Source organism: Athene noctua, chromosome 16 (genome assembly GCF_965140245.1).
Source record: "Athene noctua chromosome 16, bAthNoc1.hap1.1, whole genome shotgun sequence".
NCBI lineage: Eukaryota > Metazoa > Chordata > Aves > Strigiformes > Strigidae > Athene > Athene noctua.
In genome coordinates this window covers 17043638-17063004 of record NC_134052.1, presented here as the reverse complement: position 1 = coordinate 17063004, position 19367 = coordinate 17043638, and the positions used below count along the sequence as shown (strand labels likewise).

Here is a 19367-nt window from a genome sequence, read left to right as displayed (position 1 = left end):
AGAGAGGATGGTCCCTGCCCGACATGAGCTGGGGAGGGGGTGTCATCGGCTGCCCCAGATCCTGCTGCCACTCCCATGGGTGCTAATACCCCCTAATCGGCTGTCGGTCACCGCGGACCCCGGCAGCTATAAAACACCCGGGAGCAGCTCCCCGGCTCCTCTCCCTGCAGCATGGCAGCTCCTCGGGGCGAGGGGAGCCCAGGCCGAGAGCCAGGGGCCTGCGGAGGGCCCTGGGGAGCCCTGCGGGGGCCCCCCCAAGCCCTGCTGCCCTGTGCCTGCCCCTGCCCCGTGCTGGCCGGCTACAGTCTGCTGCCGCCCCTCCTGGCGCCCTCGGTAAGTGCCACACGGCAGCTCTCGGGGGGCCAGGACATGGGACCCCTCCCGGGACAGGCCTGGGTGGGGTGGTTGGCATTGGAGCTGGGTGTCCCGGGTTCCCTGCACCCCCTGTACCCCCCCAGCAGCTCAGGGTGTGCAGGGCTGGGCACGGGAGAGGATAAGGATGGGCAGGACCCAGCAGGACAGAGCCCCCACGTCCCCCAGCCCCTCTCCTCCGGCTGCGGGTGCCCCCGCCCCTTCCCCCCCTGACCCCTGTGCCCCCTCCAGGTCTCGCCACCCTACGAGGTGCCGCCGGCGCTGCTGCCCAGCGCCGCGCTCTGCCCGCCCTGCTGCCGGCTGCCCCTGCCTGCGGAGCCGGGGCGGGCAAAGGCGGTGGCGGCGCGGGAGAGCACCGGGGCGCTGAAGGCCTGGCTGGCGCAGCACCCCAGGAACCCCTACCCCAGCAAGGGCGAGAAGGTGATGCTGGCCGTGGTCAGCAGGATGAGCCTCACCCAGGTCTCCACGTGGTTTGCCAACGCCCGCCGGCGCCTCAAGAAGGAGAACAAGGCGGGCTGGGCCCCGCGCGGCGCCTCGGACAGCGAGGACAGCGAGGGCGAGGGGACCCTGCCTGCTGCCCCCCCCGGCCGTGACCCCAGCCCCGTGCAGGATGGGTGCGGGGACAGCCCCAGGGCAGGGCCAGGCCCTGGGCAGGGCAAGCAGCCCCAGAAATCCAAGATCTGGAGCGTGGCAGCGATGTTGGCGTCTCCCCCTGGTGAGGGCGGCTCCCCCCCGGGGGTGCTGGAGCAGGCGTAGGGCTGGGGCAGGCGCACCCTGTCCCCCAGGACGGGGGGGGCCCAGGGTGTGGCCGTGGGGAGGGGACAGCCCCACGGGCAGGACAGACAGCCACGGGGCCTGGCAGCTGCCCGGGTGAGCAGGGCGGGAGGTGAGGGCAGGGCGGGACGCCGGGCACTAATAAATGTAACTCTGACCTGGAACTCCTGGTGTTGCCTCTCTGCGACAGGGATGCGGCATCTCCACCACGTCCTGCCCCGAGCCCCTCTGGCTGCCCCCTCTGCCTGCCTGTGACATCCCCACGCTGCCCGAAGTGGGACCCCCCACACACACCCGGCCAGGCCGCCGGGGTTCACTGACCCCACTACCAGCTGTGGTCCCCGAGGGGCTCCCCCCTGCAGCATTTCCAGGCGATACGGTGCCTCCTGATGCCTCCCCCAATCTCCCCTCCCTGGACGTCCAGGGTCACCCGTGGGCTGGGCTCACGCGTGGGGCACAGGACTGGGCTGCCCATCTCCACTGGCACAGCCCTGCACCGTGGGGAGCACAGGGAGGGACATGCAGGGACAGGGACACACGGGGATGGTGACACGTGGGCAGCCCCGCACACGAGGGGAGTGGCAGCGCCTGTCTGGGACATCGGCTGCCAGGAGCAGGCTCAGACCTGCCGGGGTCCCCCTGACCCCAGGGCCAGGCCCATGGGAGGTGACTCTGTGCAGCCCCAGGGTGACAAGGGGCCATGGGAGGTGAGAGGGGACCAGGGGAAGGCACGGACACGGGGCAGAGCTGTACGCTGGTTTTTAATGTTCCTAAGAACTAGGAAACAGAAATCAAAAATAGACTTTGCTCTTCTTGATAAAAGTAATAAAATGGTTAGCGGTGTTAAATTAATCCTTACAAAACAAAACCCAAGGAGGTTAAATAAAGCCCGGAGGCTCCGCATAAAAACCACAACGACTACAAAACAGCTGCAAAGACGTCTTTACACACCAAAGAAACTCCTCCTCTCCGCTCCCTCATACGGTACACAGCGTCGGCGAACACGGGACTCACACACGTGGGAAAGAAACACGGATGCGGTGGGAGCAGCCCCGCGAGGAGCACGGGCGCCGCGGACAGAACTATTTACACTATGGACACGGAGCTGTGCTGGTGCCGGTGTGGGCGCAGGAGCCCCCGGGCTCTGCCCGTCCCTCTCCTCCGGCGCCGGGCTGCGGCCAGCAGCCGGGGCCCCTCCAGCCGCGGCGCTCGGCGCCGAGCACTGCACTGCCGTAGCTGGGGTCAGTCTTCTCCCGGCTGCTGCTTTGCTCTCTGCCCAGCTCGCGCTCTTCATCTGCTGAGGAGGAGGATGAGGAGCTGAGGGTCCGGCGTGAACGTGCGTAGGCTGCACAGCACTCCGGCAGCCGCTCAGGCGTGGGCTCCCGCTGCCAAAGCCAGCGCCATTCTGCAAGGGAAGGCAACAGGCGCAGAGCATCTCCCCGTGGCGCAGGCAGGCCTCCACGCCGCGGGTCAGCCATGGGGCAGCCGTGGGGCAGGGAACAACCGTACCCCAGGGGACAACGCTCCAAGGTGCCCAAAGCCTCCCCGGTGTGGGCATGGGGCTGGGCCTTGCCGGGTCAGGAGTGGGGGAACCCAAAGACCTCCCGGCACAGACACTGGCAGAGGCTGTAGACAATGCAGAGGAGGAGGGTGGAGGGCACGAGGCTGACCAGGACGATGCCCAGGCTGTGGTGCTCGATGAGCAGGAGGTAGATGCCAAAGGGCAGGGAGCTGAAGTAGAGGAGGCAGAGGACGCCCAGGATGAAGCGGGGGATGGCTCGCCACCCCCAGGAGCGGCACTTCTGCCCGGGGCCGTGGCAGGGCAGCGCGCCCAGGCTGGCAGGGCGGTACAGCCGCACCACCTCCAGCCCGCCCAGGCCCTCCGGCGGGGCCACGTCCTCCGGCACCTCCAGGATGGTGACAACCAGACAGTCGGGGCCGGATGCGGGCTCCAGCACGCTGGGGCAGAGGAGGACTTCGGGAGACCGGGGGGGACCCCGCTTCTTGGCACGCTCGCGGCCTACCAGCAGCGCCAGCACCTCACCGTCATCCTGCAGCCGCTGCACGTCCCCTCCGGGCACCGGGCTGTGCCGGCGGCAGAAAGGGCAGCGGAGCTGGTGGGGTGACGCGTCCCCCAGTGCCACCATCTTGCGCAGGCACTTGGTGCAGAGGCGGTGGCCGCAGCGGAGCAGTTTGGGTCTGCGGGCGCGGGCGTCATAGCGGCTGTAGCAGATCTTGCACTCCAGCTCGGGGGCCGCGGGGGCCGTCGTCTGAGGCACCTGCTCGCCATCCTGCTGGGCCATGCTCCCCGCGGAGGGCCGGCTGGGGGCTGGGGGGAGAGGGCAGCCGCTGTGAGCGAGGGCTCAGGGGCAGGTTCCTGGGCCCTGCCCCGCACCCCTCGGGCAGGGTCCTGGTCAGACCTGGGGCTCCATGGCGGAGAGGGGCCGGGGGAGCCAGGCATTGGCAGCACCCCCCTCCCAGGCCTGGCACAGCCCGGCTCCAGCCAGCGGCCGGTGCTGCCCGCGCTGGGACTCGCCCCGTCTTGGCCTCTGTGCCGGGGTGGGAAGGAGACATCCATCCCGGGGGGGGCCGGCTCCGGGGTGGGGGCCCCAGTCCCGGGTGCAGCGTGTCCCTCCCCACACATGCAGGTTCCCCGGGGCAGGGCTGGCTCTGGGCACGGGGCTCTGCTGGCCCCAGGGACCCCCTGCCCTGCAGCCCCCCCCGGCCCACAGCCCCGGGCAACGGGTGCGCAGGCTCCCAGCCCTCGGCCCCGTTACCTGCGATCCGCGCCGGGGCCGCTGGGTGGGACGCAGCCGTGGGTCGGTCGCCGGCCCTGCGGCCCCGGTGGGCCGGGCTGCGGCCGCGTCCGTGGAGGCAGGCAGGGTGCCGGCGGCGGCGGCGTGCGCCCCATGGAGAGGCGTGGGGCTCGCTGCCCGCCACGCTGCGGAGGCAGCCTTGGCGCAGGGGCTGCCAGCATCCTCCGCGGCGTTGGCTTGGCAACGCAGAGCGGGAGGCGGATGCTCGGCCGTGCCGGTGCTGTGCAGAGCCGTGGCAGGACAGGGTCAGGCCCACCCACGCTGCAGGGCACAGCAGGGACAGGGGGGTCCCCCAGGCCCCCACCACGCTGCAGTGGGTCGGTGCGGGGGGGTCGGTGCGGCTCCCTGCAGCCCTGCTGCCCCTTGGCTCCCAGGCAGCTCTGAGGATGCTCCGTCCCTGCCTGGGGCCTGCAGGCAGTGGCCCCTGGGGCCCGGCAGCCCCCGGCCTGGGGGGGAGGGTGGTCGCAGAGCAGGGTCCTGAGGAACCCCACGGCACGGGCAGACCCTCTGCCCTTCCCTGGCCTGGGAACGGGCAGCTCCCCCTCAGCGCCGGAGGGAGAAGATGCTTCAAGCATGAAGTGCCCAGCGAGGAGGACTCTGCACGCGCGCCCCAGAGCCCAGCACCCGCAGCATGGGGGATCCAGGGTGCCGAGAACACGCCCGGCCCCATCACCCCACTCCCGCACCCCGGGGAGCCAGGGCCGGGGGCACTTGGGGCCGCAGCACTTGCCAGATCCCGGCTGGGCACAGCCGAGCCCTTGGCACATCCCGCTCTGCGGCTGGGTCTCCCCAGTCCGTGCCAAGTCCTCACCGCGGCTGCAGCCCTTGCAGGGTGTTTCCAGCAGCCCCGAGGGGCAGGAGCAGCAGAGACCCCCCCACAGCCCAGGGCTGAAGGCGGGCGGGCAGTGCTGGTGCCCCCCAGCACGGACAGGACAAACCTCCCTCCCGCTGCGCTGCTGGGCAGGAGGGCAGCAGCGACCACCCACCAGGGGTGGCTACAGCGGGGACCCTACGCAGCGGCGGGGACCCCAGGGACGGGCCTGAGCCCAGACCCTGCCGGGGGTCCAGCCCCTCCGGGACAGGGTTACACCTCGCTGCCCGCAGCCCCCGCAGGGTGCGGGACAAGGCGCATACGCTGATTAACAAGAAAATCACCTCCTTTTTTTCTCCATGCAGGGCTTTACTCTATTTGCTGAGCTCCCTGAACTGCCCAGGTAATTAGTGCCCAGGCCCTGACGAGCTGCAGCCCCGGCCTGTGACAGAGCAGCCCTGTGGGCTGGAGCCGCCTGGAGCAGCGTGAGCGAGGGGCCTCTTTGTTCAAATCTTCAAGGTTTGGCAGAGTCTGGGAGAGCTTCCGTTACTCCAGGGGACAAGGTACCATCCAGCTCCCAGTGTGAGCGCTGACATTGTCCCCCCCAGCCCTGCTCGGACCCCCGACCCTTCCCAGCTGCGTCCCCTCCGCCGCAGCCCCTCGCACAGCTCGGCCCGGCCTCGCTCCCTGCCCTTGACTTTGCCCTTGGCCCAGGCCCGGGGGCAGCGCCGGGGGCTGCGGGACGGCCACCGGCGAGCTCCAGTGGGGAGTGTCACTCCCCTCTCGGCCCCGGGCTGGGGGGGCCCCCGTGCCGGCCGGGGGCAGCTCCGTGTCCCGGTCACGCACCCCCAGACTCTCCCCCACCAGCCGCCCCCTTGTCCCCGCACTCTGGAGCCGGAGCCCATCTCTGGAGCGGGGTCCCGGCCCCTCCTGCCCAGGACCCGGCCCTGTCCCTGGGTCGGAGACGGCAGCGCCCGTGGCACCGGCAGCCGCCAGCCGGACGCTCCCCTTCCACCGCCTCTCGCTCTGAGACAGTTCGAGGGGGGACGAAGCCGCCACCAGCACGGGGCTCCCTGGCCACGGATGCTGCTGCATCTCTGCTGTGAGGCCACGGCAATTAAATACTGACAAGGTAATTGGCCGTTACCGGGGGGAGCGAGGCAAAGGAGTCTGCGGGGACAGGCCGAGCGAGGGGGCTTGCTGGCACTGCCCAGCGCCAGCGTGCTGCTGGTCACCCGCACTTCAGGGGCGGCCTGCTTTGGCCCGAAATAACGAACAAAAAGAAAAAGCAAAGCTTTACAAACCTCTGCTTTTGCTGCCGGAGCTCCCAGCTGTCCCAAGGGCCGTTAGAGGACGTCGGTGATCTTGTCTCTGTTGCCAAAAGCCTCGCGGGGGGCTGCGGAGGTACCGGGAGCCGCGTGGGGGCCGCAGGGTCGCGGCACCGCAGGGCCCTGGCCCAGGACTCACGGCGCTTCCTCATCCCCCAGCTCTGAACTTCCCGACCTCATGACCCGCCTGACCAGCGCCTCGAAACGCAGCTGCGGGGCTGCGGGATTCCGGTCACCGAGCCCGTGTGGGAGCGGGGGCCCTGCGGCACCCACCGGCGCCGGGGACCGCGGGGAAGCCCGGCCGAGCTCGCCCCCGCGGCTGCTGAGGCTCTGCCGGGGCCTCCCCGATGGGGGCGAAGGGCTACGCAGCGCCGAGCGCCTCGAGCAGAGACCCACGAGGAGAAGCTGCCCTGCCCCGGGGGCTGAGGGCGGCTGCAGCTGCCAGCACTCGGTACACGGAGCAGAAAAACAAAACCCCACCGCAGCGCCACGAACCGAGGGGGTAACGCTGGGGTCGCTTTGGGGGGTTCACAGCGGTTGTTAGAAAAAATGGTTGAGCGGGACAGGACGGGTCAGACACCAGGAAGTTCTGAAAACAAAACCCCACATTTTTCTACTTCAGCCAGAGGTGAGGGCAGGGGGTGAGCTCAGGCCCCCGGCGGAGAGAAGGAAAGGCACGGACACGGGGCAGAGCTGTACGCTGGTTTTTAATGTTCCTAAGAACTAGGAAACAGAAATCAAAAATAGACTTTGTTCTTCTTGATAAAAGTAATAAAATGGTTAGCGGTGTTAAATTAATCCTTACAAAACAAAACCCAAGGAGGTTAAATAAAGCCCAGAGGCTCCGCATAAAAACCACAACGACTACAAAACAGCTGCGAAGACGTCTTTACACACCAAAGAAACTCCTCCTCTCCGCTCCCTCATACGGTACACAGCGTCGGCGAACACGGGACTCACACACGTGGGAAAGAAACACGGATGCGGTGGGAGCAGCCCCGCGAGGAGCACGGGCGCCGCGGACAGAACTATTTACACTATGGACACGGAGCTGTGCTGGTGCCGGTGTGGGCGCAGGAGCCCCCGGGCTCTGCCCGTCCCTCTCCTCCGGCGCCGGGCTGCGGCCAGCAGCCGGGGCCCCTCCAGCCGCGGCGCTCGGCGCCGGGCACTGCGCTGCCGTCCGTCCCTCGGCCTGTCCCGCCGTCCTTCCGCCCGTGCGTGTGTCCAGCTGCGGCCGCCCCGTCCCTCGGCGCTCCGGCGGCGAAGGGGCCGCCTGCTCCTCCTGCCGCGCCGGGCTCCCTCGCCCTCCGCCGAGGGCCGCGGCCGAGCCTCCTCTCCCCGCCGGCGGGCGGGCGCTCCCCCGCGCTCAGTCCGCAGAGGGAAGCGGGTGCCGTGGAGCCGCCGCGCAGAGTCCCCGGCCGGCGCCGCGCAGCCAGCAGTCTCTCCGCTGCCCCGGCCGGCCTCCTCGGGGCCGCCGGCACCTCCCCTGCTGCCTCGCACCTCTGCGCCTTAGTTGGGGTTAGTCTCCCGGCTGCCGCTTTGCTCTCGGCCCAGCTCCCGCTCTTTGTCTGCTGTGGAGGAGGAGGAGGACGAGGACGAGGACGAGGAGGAAGAGGACGAGGAGCTGAGGGTCCGGCCTGAATGCTTGTAGGCTGCAACGAGCTCCTGCAGCCGCTCGGGCGTGGGCTCCCACTTGGCGAAGCCGGCGCCGTTCTGCAGGAAGAGCACGGCCGTGTTGTGCACGGCCTTGTAGTACATCTCCTCCCTGCAAGGAAGGCGAGAGGCTCTCAGCACCGCCCCAGCCCGCGCCCCGACGCCTCCCGCACGCGCCCCCCCCCCCCCCAAGTACTGTCTCTGTCCTTTTCTCTCGTTATTCTGAGGAGAAGAGCGGGCAGAGCGCAGGGGCAGGCATCTGAGCAAAGGCAGAGGCTCGCAAACTCTCGGAGAAGGACCGGTGGCACCCAGCCCTCCCCCAGCACGAGCAGTGGGACGTCGCCATGGCTGCGGCAGGAGACTCAGCGCGGCACCGCAGCCGCCTTGGCCAGGGACACCGAGCGCCAGCGCTCGAGGACTTGGTGCTTGAACAAGCTGTGGCTCGAAGCTGGTACTTAAACAGCGGAGAAACAGCCACCTGCCCTGCTGAGGGCTGCGGTGCCACCCGCCCCTGGCCTCTGCTCCCCCCCGGGTGGCACTGGCAGCGCAGGAACAGGGCTCAGCCGCTCGCCGAGGCGGGGGCACCCACCACCCGCAGGCTGCCGGTGAAACACCAACCGCGACATTCCCGGCGCTTTGCCTGCCTGTCAAACACCCAGGGTGACCGTGCGCTGCGGGGCCCTCGCCTGCTCCTGGCTGCCCCCGATTTCAGCCTGGGATAGGCTGTTTCTGCCACACGGCCTCAGAAACGCATCCCCAGAAGGGCCCGAGAGAAAGGCCTACTTCTTGCAGACGTGCTGAGAGCCGCTGCGGTATTCGTGATCGAAGGCCGGCAGGATGAGCTGGTGCCGCTTGAACTTGCTCTGCTCCATGCGGGTCAGGGCCGGGGTGGGAGGGTCCCGCCACTCGGGGATGAAGACAATAAAGGAGAGCGGCTCACTGGAGTTCTCCAGCAGTTTCTAGTTCAACAAGAAAATGAACCACCTGAGCGCTGGCTGAGCAGCGACACGCCTAACGCGCCCTACGGGAGGGAAACGCCGGCGCTCCCCTCCTGCCCCCCAGCCCTGCCGCGGGCCCCAGCAGCTCCACTGCCGAGCGCACGAACCTCGAAGTGCGAGACCATGGCGTCCATCAGCTCCTCGCAGAACGGAGGATTCGCCTCAAAAGAGCCACTGATAGGGAAGAAATCCAGGCACGGGCTGGAGGAAAAAGGCAAAGATCCCGATCAGAGAGGCCACAATTCCGATTTTCACACTTTAAGAGGTTCTCCAGAGCAAGGGCAAGCGCCAACAGACCTAGCAGCCGTGCTACGCCCGGGCCCAGCGCGCTCCAGGCCAACGGTGTCGGAGCCAGCCCGTGCGCCCCCCGCCCCCCCGAGCAGACGCCCCCCACCCACCCGCCCTCAGCCTGTCCCGCGGGGACACGGCAAAGGGCGCCGGCACGTCAGACTCACCCCCTGGATCCGAAATACCCGTCTGTATCCAAGAAGGCCGAACAGTACTGTTTAAAATAGCAGTTCAGGGGCGAGGCAAAGCATTCAAAGCTCACTCCAAAGAGCTTGTGGAGCGCTTCAAAGACGTGCACGGGGAGCGCCCCTTGCAGACCAGTCCCTTCGTACAGACCCACGCCGAACATCATCTGAGGAGAGCAAACCCGGTGAGCCGTGCCCGTGCCCGCCATGCCTGCGGCTCCCTCCATGCCCACGGACCCCGGGCCACGCATCCACGCACCCACTCCTCTGGGTGTGCAGGGGCCCCTCGGCCTGTCTCAAATTCCTGTAGGTCCCCGGCATGTACCCAAGAACGCTCTTTAGAGATTTATCCAGCCCAGGCCCCACACACCCAACTATCAATTTTCCCCATGTACTTCAATATCCCCCCCCATTCCCAAATATCCCCCGTGAACCTTCTGCTGGCCCTCAGAGGCAAGAACTACGGGAGGTTTCTCTCATATAACTGTACCTTTACCCACCCTGAGGTCTCCTGTCAAGGTCACAGTCACTCCCCAGATCACAGCCCTACCTCAAAACACCGGGAACAGACAATTGACCCCGTTTAACCCTGTTTTGCACCAGCCCCAGAGCAAGGACAAGTTCAGCTCCCCGCCACCACTGAGGCTTTCTGATGTGCAGCTGGGATGAGACAGTACCTGGTATCGGCGGAGAAGGCACCAAACCCTGGGCAGAAACTTTTCAAAGCCCGAGTCATCAATGCAACTGTACCGATAGAGAAGCCACTGGAAGAGAGAACCCGGCCGTGAAACACAAAGGGATCGACAGAGGGAAGGCAGCGCACGGCCCTGCCGCGGCGCACAGAGAGCCACGAGCAACCAGAGCTGCCGGGGCTCTGCGCGGCAGCTGTCAGCACATCTGCTTTCACCCCGAGCTCTCCCCTGCACAAACACACGCCCCCCCCAGCACACTGTCCCCTGGCGAGGGCCCCTCCTGCGCGTGGCCCCTCTCGCAGCGCAGCACGACCCCGAGCGCACGCCACCGCCTCGGGAGGATTCCCAGCAGAAGCCTGACCCTGACTAAGGTGAAAGGAGCTCGTCCTCCCGGCTGCTACCGCGAGGGCAGGGTCCGACCGCTGGGCCCGGCCGCGCCCCACGCACAGCCCCTGCTCTGGGCGGGCCCGGCAGCGCCGGCAGTCAGCCCTTACCAGCTTGCTGAAGTAGTTGCGGCTCACTTTCACCATCTCCCCCTTGTACCGCACACACGCCACATTGTTCTCCATGTGCATTTCCACGCTGGGGAGTGGTGGGGAGGGGATGGCCAGTCTCACTGGGTAACAGTACACGAGCCTGTCCTGGACTTCAGGAGCTTCCATCTCAGCTGCGGAGAATAAAGAGAAAAGTGGCTCATTAGAGTCCCAGGACGTGTGGGACAGATCTTCCTTCCACCTCAAAACACGCTGCGACAGGAACAGGGCTAAAGGGCAGAGTGGTCACCCCAAAACCACCGTGGTGGTCCTTCACAGACCTCGCGGGCAGCTACCTAGGTTCAGAGCTGATTACCCAAATTCCATCACCCACAGCCAGAGCACAGGGAGGACCCATTTCACAATATTTCTCCATCTCTAAGCCTGCAGACCTGTGAACTACACGCAACCATCACAGCACCATGAGGCACATTCCAGACAAGTAAAACACTTTCCTTGTTGCTACTGTTATTATTTCAATTTGCCTCAAACTCATCCAAAGCACAGTAAACACTCCCAGGCTGTCAAGTGCAGGAAGCAAAGGAACCTTCCTGCCACCTTGTAGTTCCCCATCACAGACAGCAGCTCAGCCTCGGTGGGAAAAAAGAGCTCAGATGAAAGGTCAGAAGGAATCATGGATTCCATCGTGTGGGAAAACAAGCAGCAAAAACAAGCAGCAGAAGGCAGAGACTGGGATCTGCAGAGGGTCTGAGGAGAGCAAGGACCCAAAAAGGAAAATGACTACAGAAGGGTGGTGACGGAGGAAGCAGGGACCGTGGAAGAAGGGAAAGGACTAGAGGCAGAAGTACAGACATAAACTAGGAGGAAAGAACAAGAGAAAAGATCAAGGAACATGAATCCTCTGTCAGGAAAGGAAGGGTGCACAGCGACGTGCTGGGAGGCAGAGGAGTGCAGAAGGTGCTCAGAACCCAGGAAATGTGGCAAATCTACAGAATATAGGGAGGAGAGAGCGCTTGGCATGAGGAAGGGGATTGTCAGCCATCCCCAGGAATTCATGAAGCAGCAGAGCAGAAAAGCAGGGTCCAGGGAAATGAACTCAGTGCAGCCAGCTCCTAAATCCCGAGCAATCACCCATCTGTGGTGTCTGGTGCTACAGCCGGTAACAGTCCCTGACGGAAGACTCCTCGCCACTGCACAGGCACGGTGTGACTGGCACCAGGGCCCGTGCTGGGCTGGCTACTCCCGCCTGCTGGGTTCAGCCCCGCGGGCTCAGAGCGGCCCTCCCCGCCGGCCGCGCCGTTTGAGCGGGGACAGAGCGCGTTGCCTTTACGCTGCAAGGCTGCAGCCCTACAGCTCTGCAGAGCCGACTGCGTACCCGATATATTGTTCTCTTTGAGTATGGCAAGATGCTTCTCCCGGATCCGCTTGACGTATTCAAGGGATATGTAGTAAATCTTACTGCAGATGCCTTCAACAGAGTCCTTTGCTGCAGCAGACACGTGGGGCCCACATTGTTTGCGTAAGTGCTCCAGGCGGTCCTGCAGAACCAGAGAACCAGAGAGTCCCTTACGCGACCCACCATGGACTCCCCGGAGGTTGCAGAGTCTCTGTGCCGCCGCCACTCCCAGCTGGCAAAGCAAAGCAATCGCAGCCTTCTCCGGAAGGGCCCTTCTCCAGCCCCACATGCCCCCCGTCCTCGCCCAGGCTCCCCGGGCTCAGCCGCACGAGCAGAGGGCCACTGACCATGTAGTCCTCCTTCGAGGCAGAATGGTCCCGTCGCAGCCAGCTGAAGGTGTCCTCCACGTTCCACTTCACCACCTTCCTGCTGTCTGGCGAAGCACTCCTGCACGGGACGGAGAAGCAAAGTGTGACCCATGGCTGCAGGGCAATATCCTCCATCCCCCCAGTGGATTTCAGGCAGCTGGGGGAACGCAGCTGCTGACACCTCCTCAAGGCCCCACCCCGTCTCTCCCCGCCAGGCCGCCTCTGGAAAACGCCTCCAGACATTCCTAGGAGCAGGCACTGCCCCGCTCTCCAGAACAGGGTGGCTGCCTGCTGCACACTCGCTACAGCAGAGGCAGGTAAGCGGTTATCGATCATGGGAACGGCCCGTTCCGATCCTGCCTCTCAGAGACAGCCACCGCTGGGAGCTTGTGACTCAGGAAACTACCCCCTTAGCAAGGGTTTTATTCTCCCCACAAGGCCATCTTCCTCACTTCCATCCCGTGGCAGAACTTGTCAGAAAAATCAAGACGTGCTACAATAAAGTACCACTCTAAGCTCGCTGCTCTTCAGCCGCAGTGAGTGCCCAAGCACTCTCGTTCCTTTTTCCAGGATGAATGACAGAAGGCCATGACACTCCATGTCTGTGTTTCACAGATTCTCACTGGTCTCTGCATACAACCAGCTTCCCAACATTACATTTTACTGTAACGTTACTATCAAAGATGCCTCCAGCACTACTGTTTTCCCTCTGCAGGTTCCTAACCTTGCTCTTCCTCAGTAAGACGATGACCAATGCTGAATTAGGTGGGATGCAGCAGCCCCTTCTAAAAGCCCCTACAACCTTTTTCTCTTTTCTGAGCCTGACAGCACTGTAAGAGGAACTCCCACCTGGATTCAATCAGCCGCTTCGCAGCCTCCGCATACTTAAAGAGCAGTCTCTTGGCTTCCTCCCGGAACTTGATTCTGGATAACCTGAGATAAGTTTAAATGCACGTGTATCAGCTCCACAGCTGCCACGCAGGCCATGCCATGCATGGTCCCGTTCCCAAGCTTTACCTCACCAGCACCCTACCACTCCATCAGCGAAAGGAAACACAAAAGCACAGAAATGCAGCAGCTAAATCACTGGACCAGACCAAACAGAAACATCCCAGCAAGGTGCCCTGCCTCTGCCCAGTACCTGATGGGAATGTCATTCATGATCTCTCTGAACATGGAAGGAGACACTACTGGCTCGCAGTCACTCGGTAAGAGAGGATCTGTCCCTTTATCAACCACCTTCCTCTCCAACATCCAGCGATTAAAGGACTCCCTTGGGGGGTCAATCCCTGGAGAAGCACAGAAAAAGGGTCTGATCAATACAACAAAGAGATGCCCGGAAGCCCTGACAAGGATCATCACACCCGAGTTCTGCCTAATGAGTTCACAACAAACAATGTCACGGAGAGTATAACCATCAAGAAAAGAGATGACAAGGACAAGGCAGACACAAACCCGACAGAAGAACGCCACAGGACTGCAGGACTGGTAAGACACTGCGGTGGTTTAGGCCCTGCCGGGACCGGAGACCATGCTGCCACTGTCCCTTCCCACCCTCACCCGGTCAGGGTTGGAAGTGAGGCACAAACCCCAGGGTTGAAATAAGGAAAGATTTAATACAACAGTGTAATAAACAATCTGAACAGCAACAATAGCAATAATAACAGCAATAAACAGTAATAACAGTAAACAAGACAAAAGACATCCAGAGAAATACCGCAGTGAACACAGCCAGCCCCCGCACGTGCTTCCCATGACAAAAGCCCCAAAGGAAAGCTTCCCGCGCTGCTGCCGGACCTGAGGTCAGCATGGTATGAATAACCCACCCGGAGACCCCTTCTCCCTGCTGGGGAAACTTAACCCTATCCTAGCTGAACCAGGACAGACACCTAAGGGGAGCCCCACAGGAATTTACCTTCTCGCTGCTGGCAGAGCTCGCGATAATGTTGCCGCAGCTTGAGAATGAGCTGGGATCGAAGCAGCTCCACCTCGGGGTGTGGAGAAAGCACTTCAGATGGTGCTCTCTGCTTAATCACTGCATTTGTCTGAATATCCAGGTCCCAATATACTCTACAACAGAAGCAAATATCAATCAGGACAGACAGATCACGGGCTAATTATCAAATACAATTTCCAAAGATGCTTCCTTGGGCTGTTTCGCCACCCAGGAAACTGAACTATCAAGACTCTGCAGAGATACAGGGGTGTGCTTCAAAGATGTCTGGAAAACCAGGTGTCTCTAATCTCCCACCGAGAAAAGAACAGAAGACAAATGAAGACAACTCACTCAGTTGGTCGTAAAAGAGCTGCCTGCTGTTTATCTTCAGGTGAAACACACCATGCCTTCAAAACGGAGGTTCCTGGGATACTGGGAGAGCTGGGGACTGCCTGAGCAGCTGGGTTCCCTGGGACGTCCACCTGGCATGTGAAAGATGAGTTACTGCTCCACAGAGACATGTGAAGGGGAAGCAGCCCGGTACACCCAACAATCCTGCACCAGTACACCCCTCAGGATACCCCATGAACTGCACATTTTGCCTGCTGTTGGCATAAATTCACATGGATGTGCAAGCCACCCCGTTTCTCAGTTATGCTCTGTTACCTCCCAACTCCCATGCTCCAGCTCAGGCTCAAAGAGAGAAATGACAACTTGGCAGGACCTGAGTCTGCTTCCACTTTTGTACTTTCTGAGTGCCATCTGTCAGTTATACTAGAGTGGCCTGACCTTGCACACTTCAAAAAAAATAGGTCCAAGCTCCAGAGCCCCCAGGTTTTAGTTTGAACAACATCCTTAAGCACATTTGCTTGACAGCACCAGATTCACCTTTGGCTTTTTCACACTGTTGCCGCTCGGTGGAACCTCCTCAGAGAATCTCCTCTTCCTCTGCTTGCTCTCCACAGAGGAATCTATCATCCCACCTTCCAGCGGCATCGGAGCCGCGTTCAGTCCCAGAGGGTCTGACTACAAGTGTCCAAACAACAACAGCAGCACAAGTTAGTCCCTCAGCCGCCACCACAGAGCCCCACACAAAGGCAATAAGCCCTCTTAACCTCCCATTTCACTGTCCCAGGCTCCCACATGAATGGAAATAAGGACACCAATGCTCACACTTGTAAAAAGCTAAAAAATTATCTTCTAGACCTAGATCTGTATGCTTTTTTTTTTAAGACTTGGGTGAGAGAAATGCAATGCAACTCCCTCGAATTGAGCATTCCTTGAGCAGTACCCTACACCTGGAACAGCACTACCTGAGCATGCACCTGGAGGAACATTTCACCAGAGCCGAGCCAGACGATGGACCTGGCGAGGAGTTCTGAAGGTAAAGACCCTCCCACACGTGCAATGTGAAGTCCACAAGTTCACAGCATCGGTCCCTGTAGAACATCCCAGTACTGCCACAGGCCCTCGCGATGAGTGCTTACTTACAATGACATCGTGCTGGCCCAGAACAGGCATTTCCCACAGAGACTGGTTAGTGAAGCGATTGAAGTAGTAAGGGCGATTCTCCCGCTTGCTCCAGCACTTCTCCCAGCCAGCCTGCACCAGCTCATCTGAGAAGACAGCGAGAGGGTCAGGAGTGGAGCAGTCCCCCATTACTGCCACAGCACACGCTGGAACGCACATCGTTCTGGGCCTCCCTTAGCAGCCTGGCTTCGCCCTCCCTCCCTGGTGCCCCGGGCCCTGCAGAACCACGTGCTGGGCCTTCCCAGAAGCAGAGGCAGTACCTGGCAGGTCCTGTACCAGTCGCATAGGTTTGGGGGAGCTGGGCTGGTTCTGGTTGGAGGTGCCAGGTGAGTGACTCATGAGAGACGCTTCCTCCGCAGGGCTTCCGTGATTCTCATTGGCCATTTCTCAGCAACCACACTAGAAAAAAAGAGACATAAAATCTGTGTTATGGCAAGAAAGAGCCCAGATCCACTTGGCCCACTCAGCTGTAACACTACAAGTTCATTCTGACAGTAAAACGGGGTTTGAACCAGTACACACAAAGCAGCACCTAAGCCCTGAGGAACACCTGTTCTCCTTGACAGAGTTAGCTATGAGGAATGCTGAGCTTTAAGTGCTGCCAACCGGGGAGTTCTTAAGGCCAGCATTCAAAATACTCACTTTTCGGCTAGATCTCTCCTAAGAGTGCAGCGTCTGGTCCCAGACATCAGGACTGAGAGCATAAAAAATAAAATACATTCCTCTGTGAACACATACCACCTTCTGCCATGCTAATACCACTGGCCGTATCTGATCTGTTATTTTCAGAGACAGTTTAAACTAACATTTACACACACATAACTGCACGTAATTTAAACAAAAGGCTTTTATTAAAGTATTTCTGCTATATAAAGAAGCCCTAGTGCTTCACCGACACCAATTTCTGTCTTTCAGAGAACCAGAGGCCCTAGCCTGTTCCCTAGTCAGGAACTCCTGAATTATCCTCCTCAGTATGTCCCAGGCCCAGGCTAGCTGCAAGGCGCCAGCCAGGAGGCGTAGCCTTTGGTACTTCTTCATCTTCATAACAATTATGCAAAAGAAGGTCTGTTGAAACAATAAAACTCCACTTAATCATAATTTAATGTTGCCAGCTGGAGAGAAACAGCCAGGCTTTTCCTCTCTTAGTCACCATTCTTCCCCCAGGGAAGTTTCTGAAAGAGCACCGCAGATCGCTCCTCTCTGGCAGCCCTCGATACAGCGGCAACGAACTGGGGGGAAACAGCCCATTTTAAATAACTGCCATCTTCCTCAGCTACTTGACTCTATTCAGGCCTTTGGAGACACCCTACACAACACCAGAGTTAGGGCTGCAGTAGCACAATCTTGTGTTTTTTAACTGAACACCACGGTAGCCCCAGCAGTAGGCTCCCTCGTACATCATCGCTCAAGCAGAAACCCTGGTTTGCTTTGCAGGCTAAAGTATTTGGATTTATGCACCTTGGCTCCCCTTCCTGTCCATAAAAACTCTGCTGGCTACTTCAAAAGAGCAGAAAAGTAGGAGCCAACAACGACCAAGAATAAGCAGGTACTATCGAAGCTGTCTACAGTGGTGGTTGTGGAAGCAGCGTGATGCAAGCCAGGGTGAGGAACTTGACCCTTCAGCATCTGGGAAGATGTTTCCCTCCTGGCCAGGGCAAGCAGGGAAAGGTGTGGGACGCTGCAGAGACCTGGAGCTTCGGTCTCTGCTCAGAACCAGGCAGGTAACTGTAACCGAGCCCAAAGGCAAAAGTGTTTGCTACAGTGTCCCAACGCCATCAGGGACCTTTATGGCCTCAGCAGGTGAGCGTTGCGCAATATTTGTTTACTCACACTTCCTCCTGAACTCCAGCCCTGTGAGGGCAGCAGCGCAGGCTCCCGTCGCACGGGAGCTCGCAGGGGCCCGAGGGCCGAGGCAGGAGCCTCACCGGGCAGCGCTGCAGGCAGCAACTTTGGAAGGATGTGTTTAGCCCCTCCTCCTTAAACTAAAAACATATTTGCGCATGCAGCTGCTGATGTGTCCTGCAAGTTACACAGACAAGAGATTATAATGACCCGGTATACTGACGGGAGCAGACCTCCCGAAGGGAGCCAGGGATGTACTTCAAGAAGTCACAGACAGCGCTGGGTATCGAGCTCTTCCCGGATGGGACAGCACACACCAGCTGCAGCGATTTGCCAGTGTTTTTCACCACTGGTCGCTCAAAAGAGCTGTCAAATAGGGTTCGCTGGTTTTGCCTTCTCCCATTTATGGACGAACTAGAACGGTGGAAGCAGACAAGAAGCTTTATCACTTGATCAGTGTTGTCGAGTATTAAATCCAAGCACCCTCAAGGTCTGGGAGAAGGAAAAAAGCAAACTAACAGGAATCCTGACAGAAACAACTCTACTTTTATGTAACTAGTATTGGGATTTAGACAGTGAAAGGGATCCAGAGTAAGCATTTTTATAGTGATTATGGTATTGTTTTTATACACCGCAGCAATGCATACAGTACTTCACAGACACAGTAGAACACTGTCCCTGCCCAGAGAGCTTACAACCTAGGAGCAGCAGCACAACCAGAGAGACCACAGCAAGGTGCAAGAAGACACAAAGCAAAGAAGTACAGCAAACAGGATCGTTATTTGTTTCCATTTCACCGAGGCAGGATTTTATACAAGACAACAGCAAATGCAGACAAAGGAGAGCAGCAACAGCACCTGGGACACAGCGAGGTGCTCCCGCATCCCGGAACCACGGCTGCCTCCGGAGGCTGGAAGCCAGGCCACCGCCTCCCTCCCTCGGTACCTCTCCCGTCAGCGAGGGCCGGCCCTTGCGCCCCGTTAGGCGGGACGGGGGCTCTGGGCTCCCGAGGCAGCACACGCGTGCGGCCAGCGCGCCGGGGACCAAGGGACCGTGTCTGCCGAGGGGAAGCGTGGGGCCGGGCAGCACGGAGGCAGCTCCCGGGGCTGCGCTCCCAGAGGCGGTGACGGGACGGAGCTCCTCGGCGCGGCGGGCCGGGACCGGCGGGCAGCCACGGGCCCAGCGAGTGCGGAGCGGAGGCGGCGGCGGCGACAACTCTGCAGGCTGGACGGGAGAAGTCCGGGGGCACGGCCCAAGCGGGGCGGGGGCCGGGCGGCCCCGCGCCCGGGCAGGCGAGTACTTACGGTGGCGGGCTGGCTGGCGGGACGCGTGGCCGTCGCTCCGTGCTCGCCGCTGGCGCGCCGGGGCCGCATCCTCATAACGGGGCGTCCCGCGCCTGGCCCGCGGGGGCCGCTGCGGAGACAGGAGGCCGTTACGGCGCGCCGCGGGGGAGGAGCCGCCGGGACGCGCGCAGGCGCGGCGGCAGCGGCGGGAGCGCGGAGCCCAGCGGAGCCCAGCGCGGCCGGGGCGGGCGCAGCGGCGGCCGCGCTCTAAGATGGCGGCCGCGGGCCTGCGCCGCCTCCCCTCCGCCGCCCGCCCGCCGCTGCCCGCCCCCTCCTCCTGCTCCAGGGCAGGCCCCGGCCGCGCGGGAGCGCCGCTTACCTGGGCGTGAGGTCGGGGGCTGTAGGCACCGGGCACCGCTGCGTCTCCCGCCGCTGCCCCACCTCCGCCTCGCCCGCCCCGCCGCCGCCATCTTGCGCCGGGACCGCGGGCCGCCGGTGCGCAGGCGCGGGGCCGCCCCGCCCTCGGCACTGCGCAGGCGCCGCTGCCCGGCCCCGGCCCGGCGCCTGCGCGGGGCCGCCGCGTCCCGGCCCGCCCTTAGGG

At 62.0% G+C, this 19367-nt stretch overlaps 3 protein-coding genes across 5 annotated transcripts; 1 reads left to right on the top strand and 2 right to left on the bottom strand.

Annotated features, from left to right (window-relative positions):
* Positions 1–166: 166 nt before the first annotated feature.
* Positions 167–1250, top strand: LOC141967050 (uncharacterized). The gene is made up of 2 exons (XM_074920392.1): positions 167–333; positions 604–1250. The coding sequence occupies exons 1-2, from the start codon at positions 172–174 to the stop codon at positions 1126–1128; spliced, it is 687 nt and encodes a 228-aa protein (XP_074776493.1). The 5' UTR covers positions 167–171; the 3' UTR covers positions 1129–1250.
* A 1473-nt stretch (positions 1251–2723) lies between these two features.
* LOC141967098 (E3 ubiquitin-protein ligase RNF182-like) lies at positions 2724–4065 on the bottom strand. The gene is made up of 2 exons (XM_074920475.1): positions 3924–4065; positions 2724–3475 (listed from the first exon to the last, which is right to left on the bottom strand). Exon 2 carries the CDS (start codon positions 3447–3449, stop codon positions 2724–2726), a length of 726 nt encoding a protein of 241 aa, XP_074776576.1. The 5' UTR covers positions 3450–3475; positions 3924–4065.
* A 2724-nt stretch (positions 4066–6789) lies between these two features.
* PCIF1 (phosphorylated CTD interacting factor 1) lies at positions 6790–19275 on the bottom strand. Of its 3 annotated transcripts, none has more exons than XM_074920108.1 (18): positions 19146–19275; positions 17472–18896; positions 16284–16335; positions 15902–16040; positions 15603–15727; positions 15000–15137; positions 14463–14593; positions 14091–14245; positions 13317–13464; positions 13025–13108; positions 12155–12254; positions 11787–11949; positions 10412–10584; positions 9903–9989; positions 9208–9392; positions 8860–8953; positions 8538–8713; positions 6790–7866 (listed from the first exon to the last, which is right to left on the bottom strand). In XM_074920108.1, exons 4-18 carry the CDS (start codon positions 16023–16025, stop codon positions 7611–7613), a joined length of 2139 nt encoding a protein of 712 aa, XP_074776209.1. In that variant the 5' UTR covers positions 16026–16040; positions 16284–16335; positions 17472–18896; positions 19146–19275; the 3' UTR covers positions 6790–7610. The 3 variants fall into 3 exon arrangements, with proteins under 3 accessions (XP_074776209.1, XP_074776211.1, XP_074776210.1); XM_074920110.1 differs by having other exon boundaries at positions 18788–18896; XM_074920109.1 differs by lacking the exon at positions 16284–16335 and having other exon boundaries at positions 18788–18896.
* Positions 19276–19367: the final 92 nt, after the last annotated feature.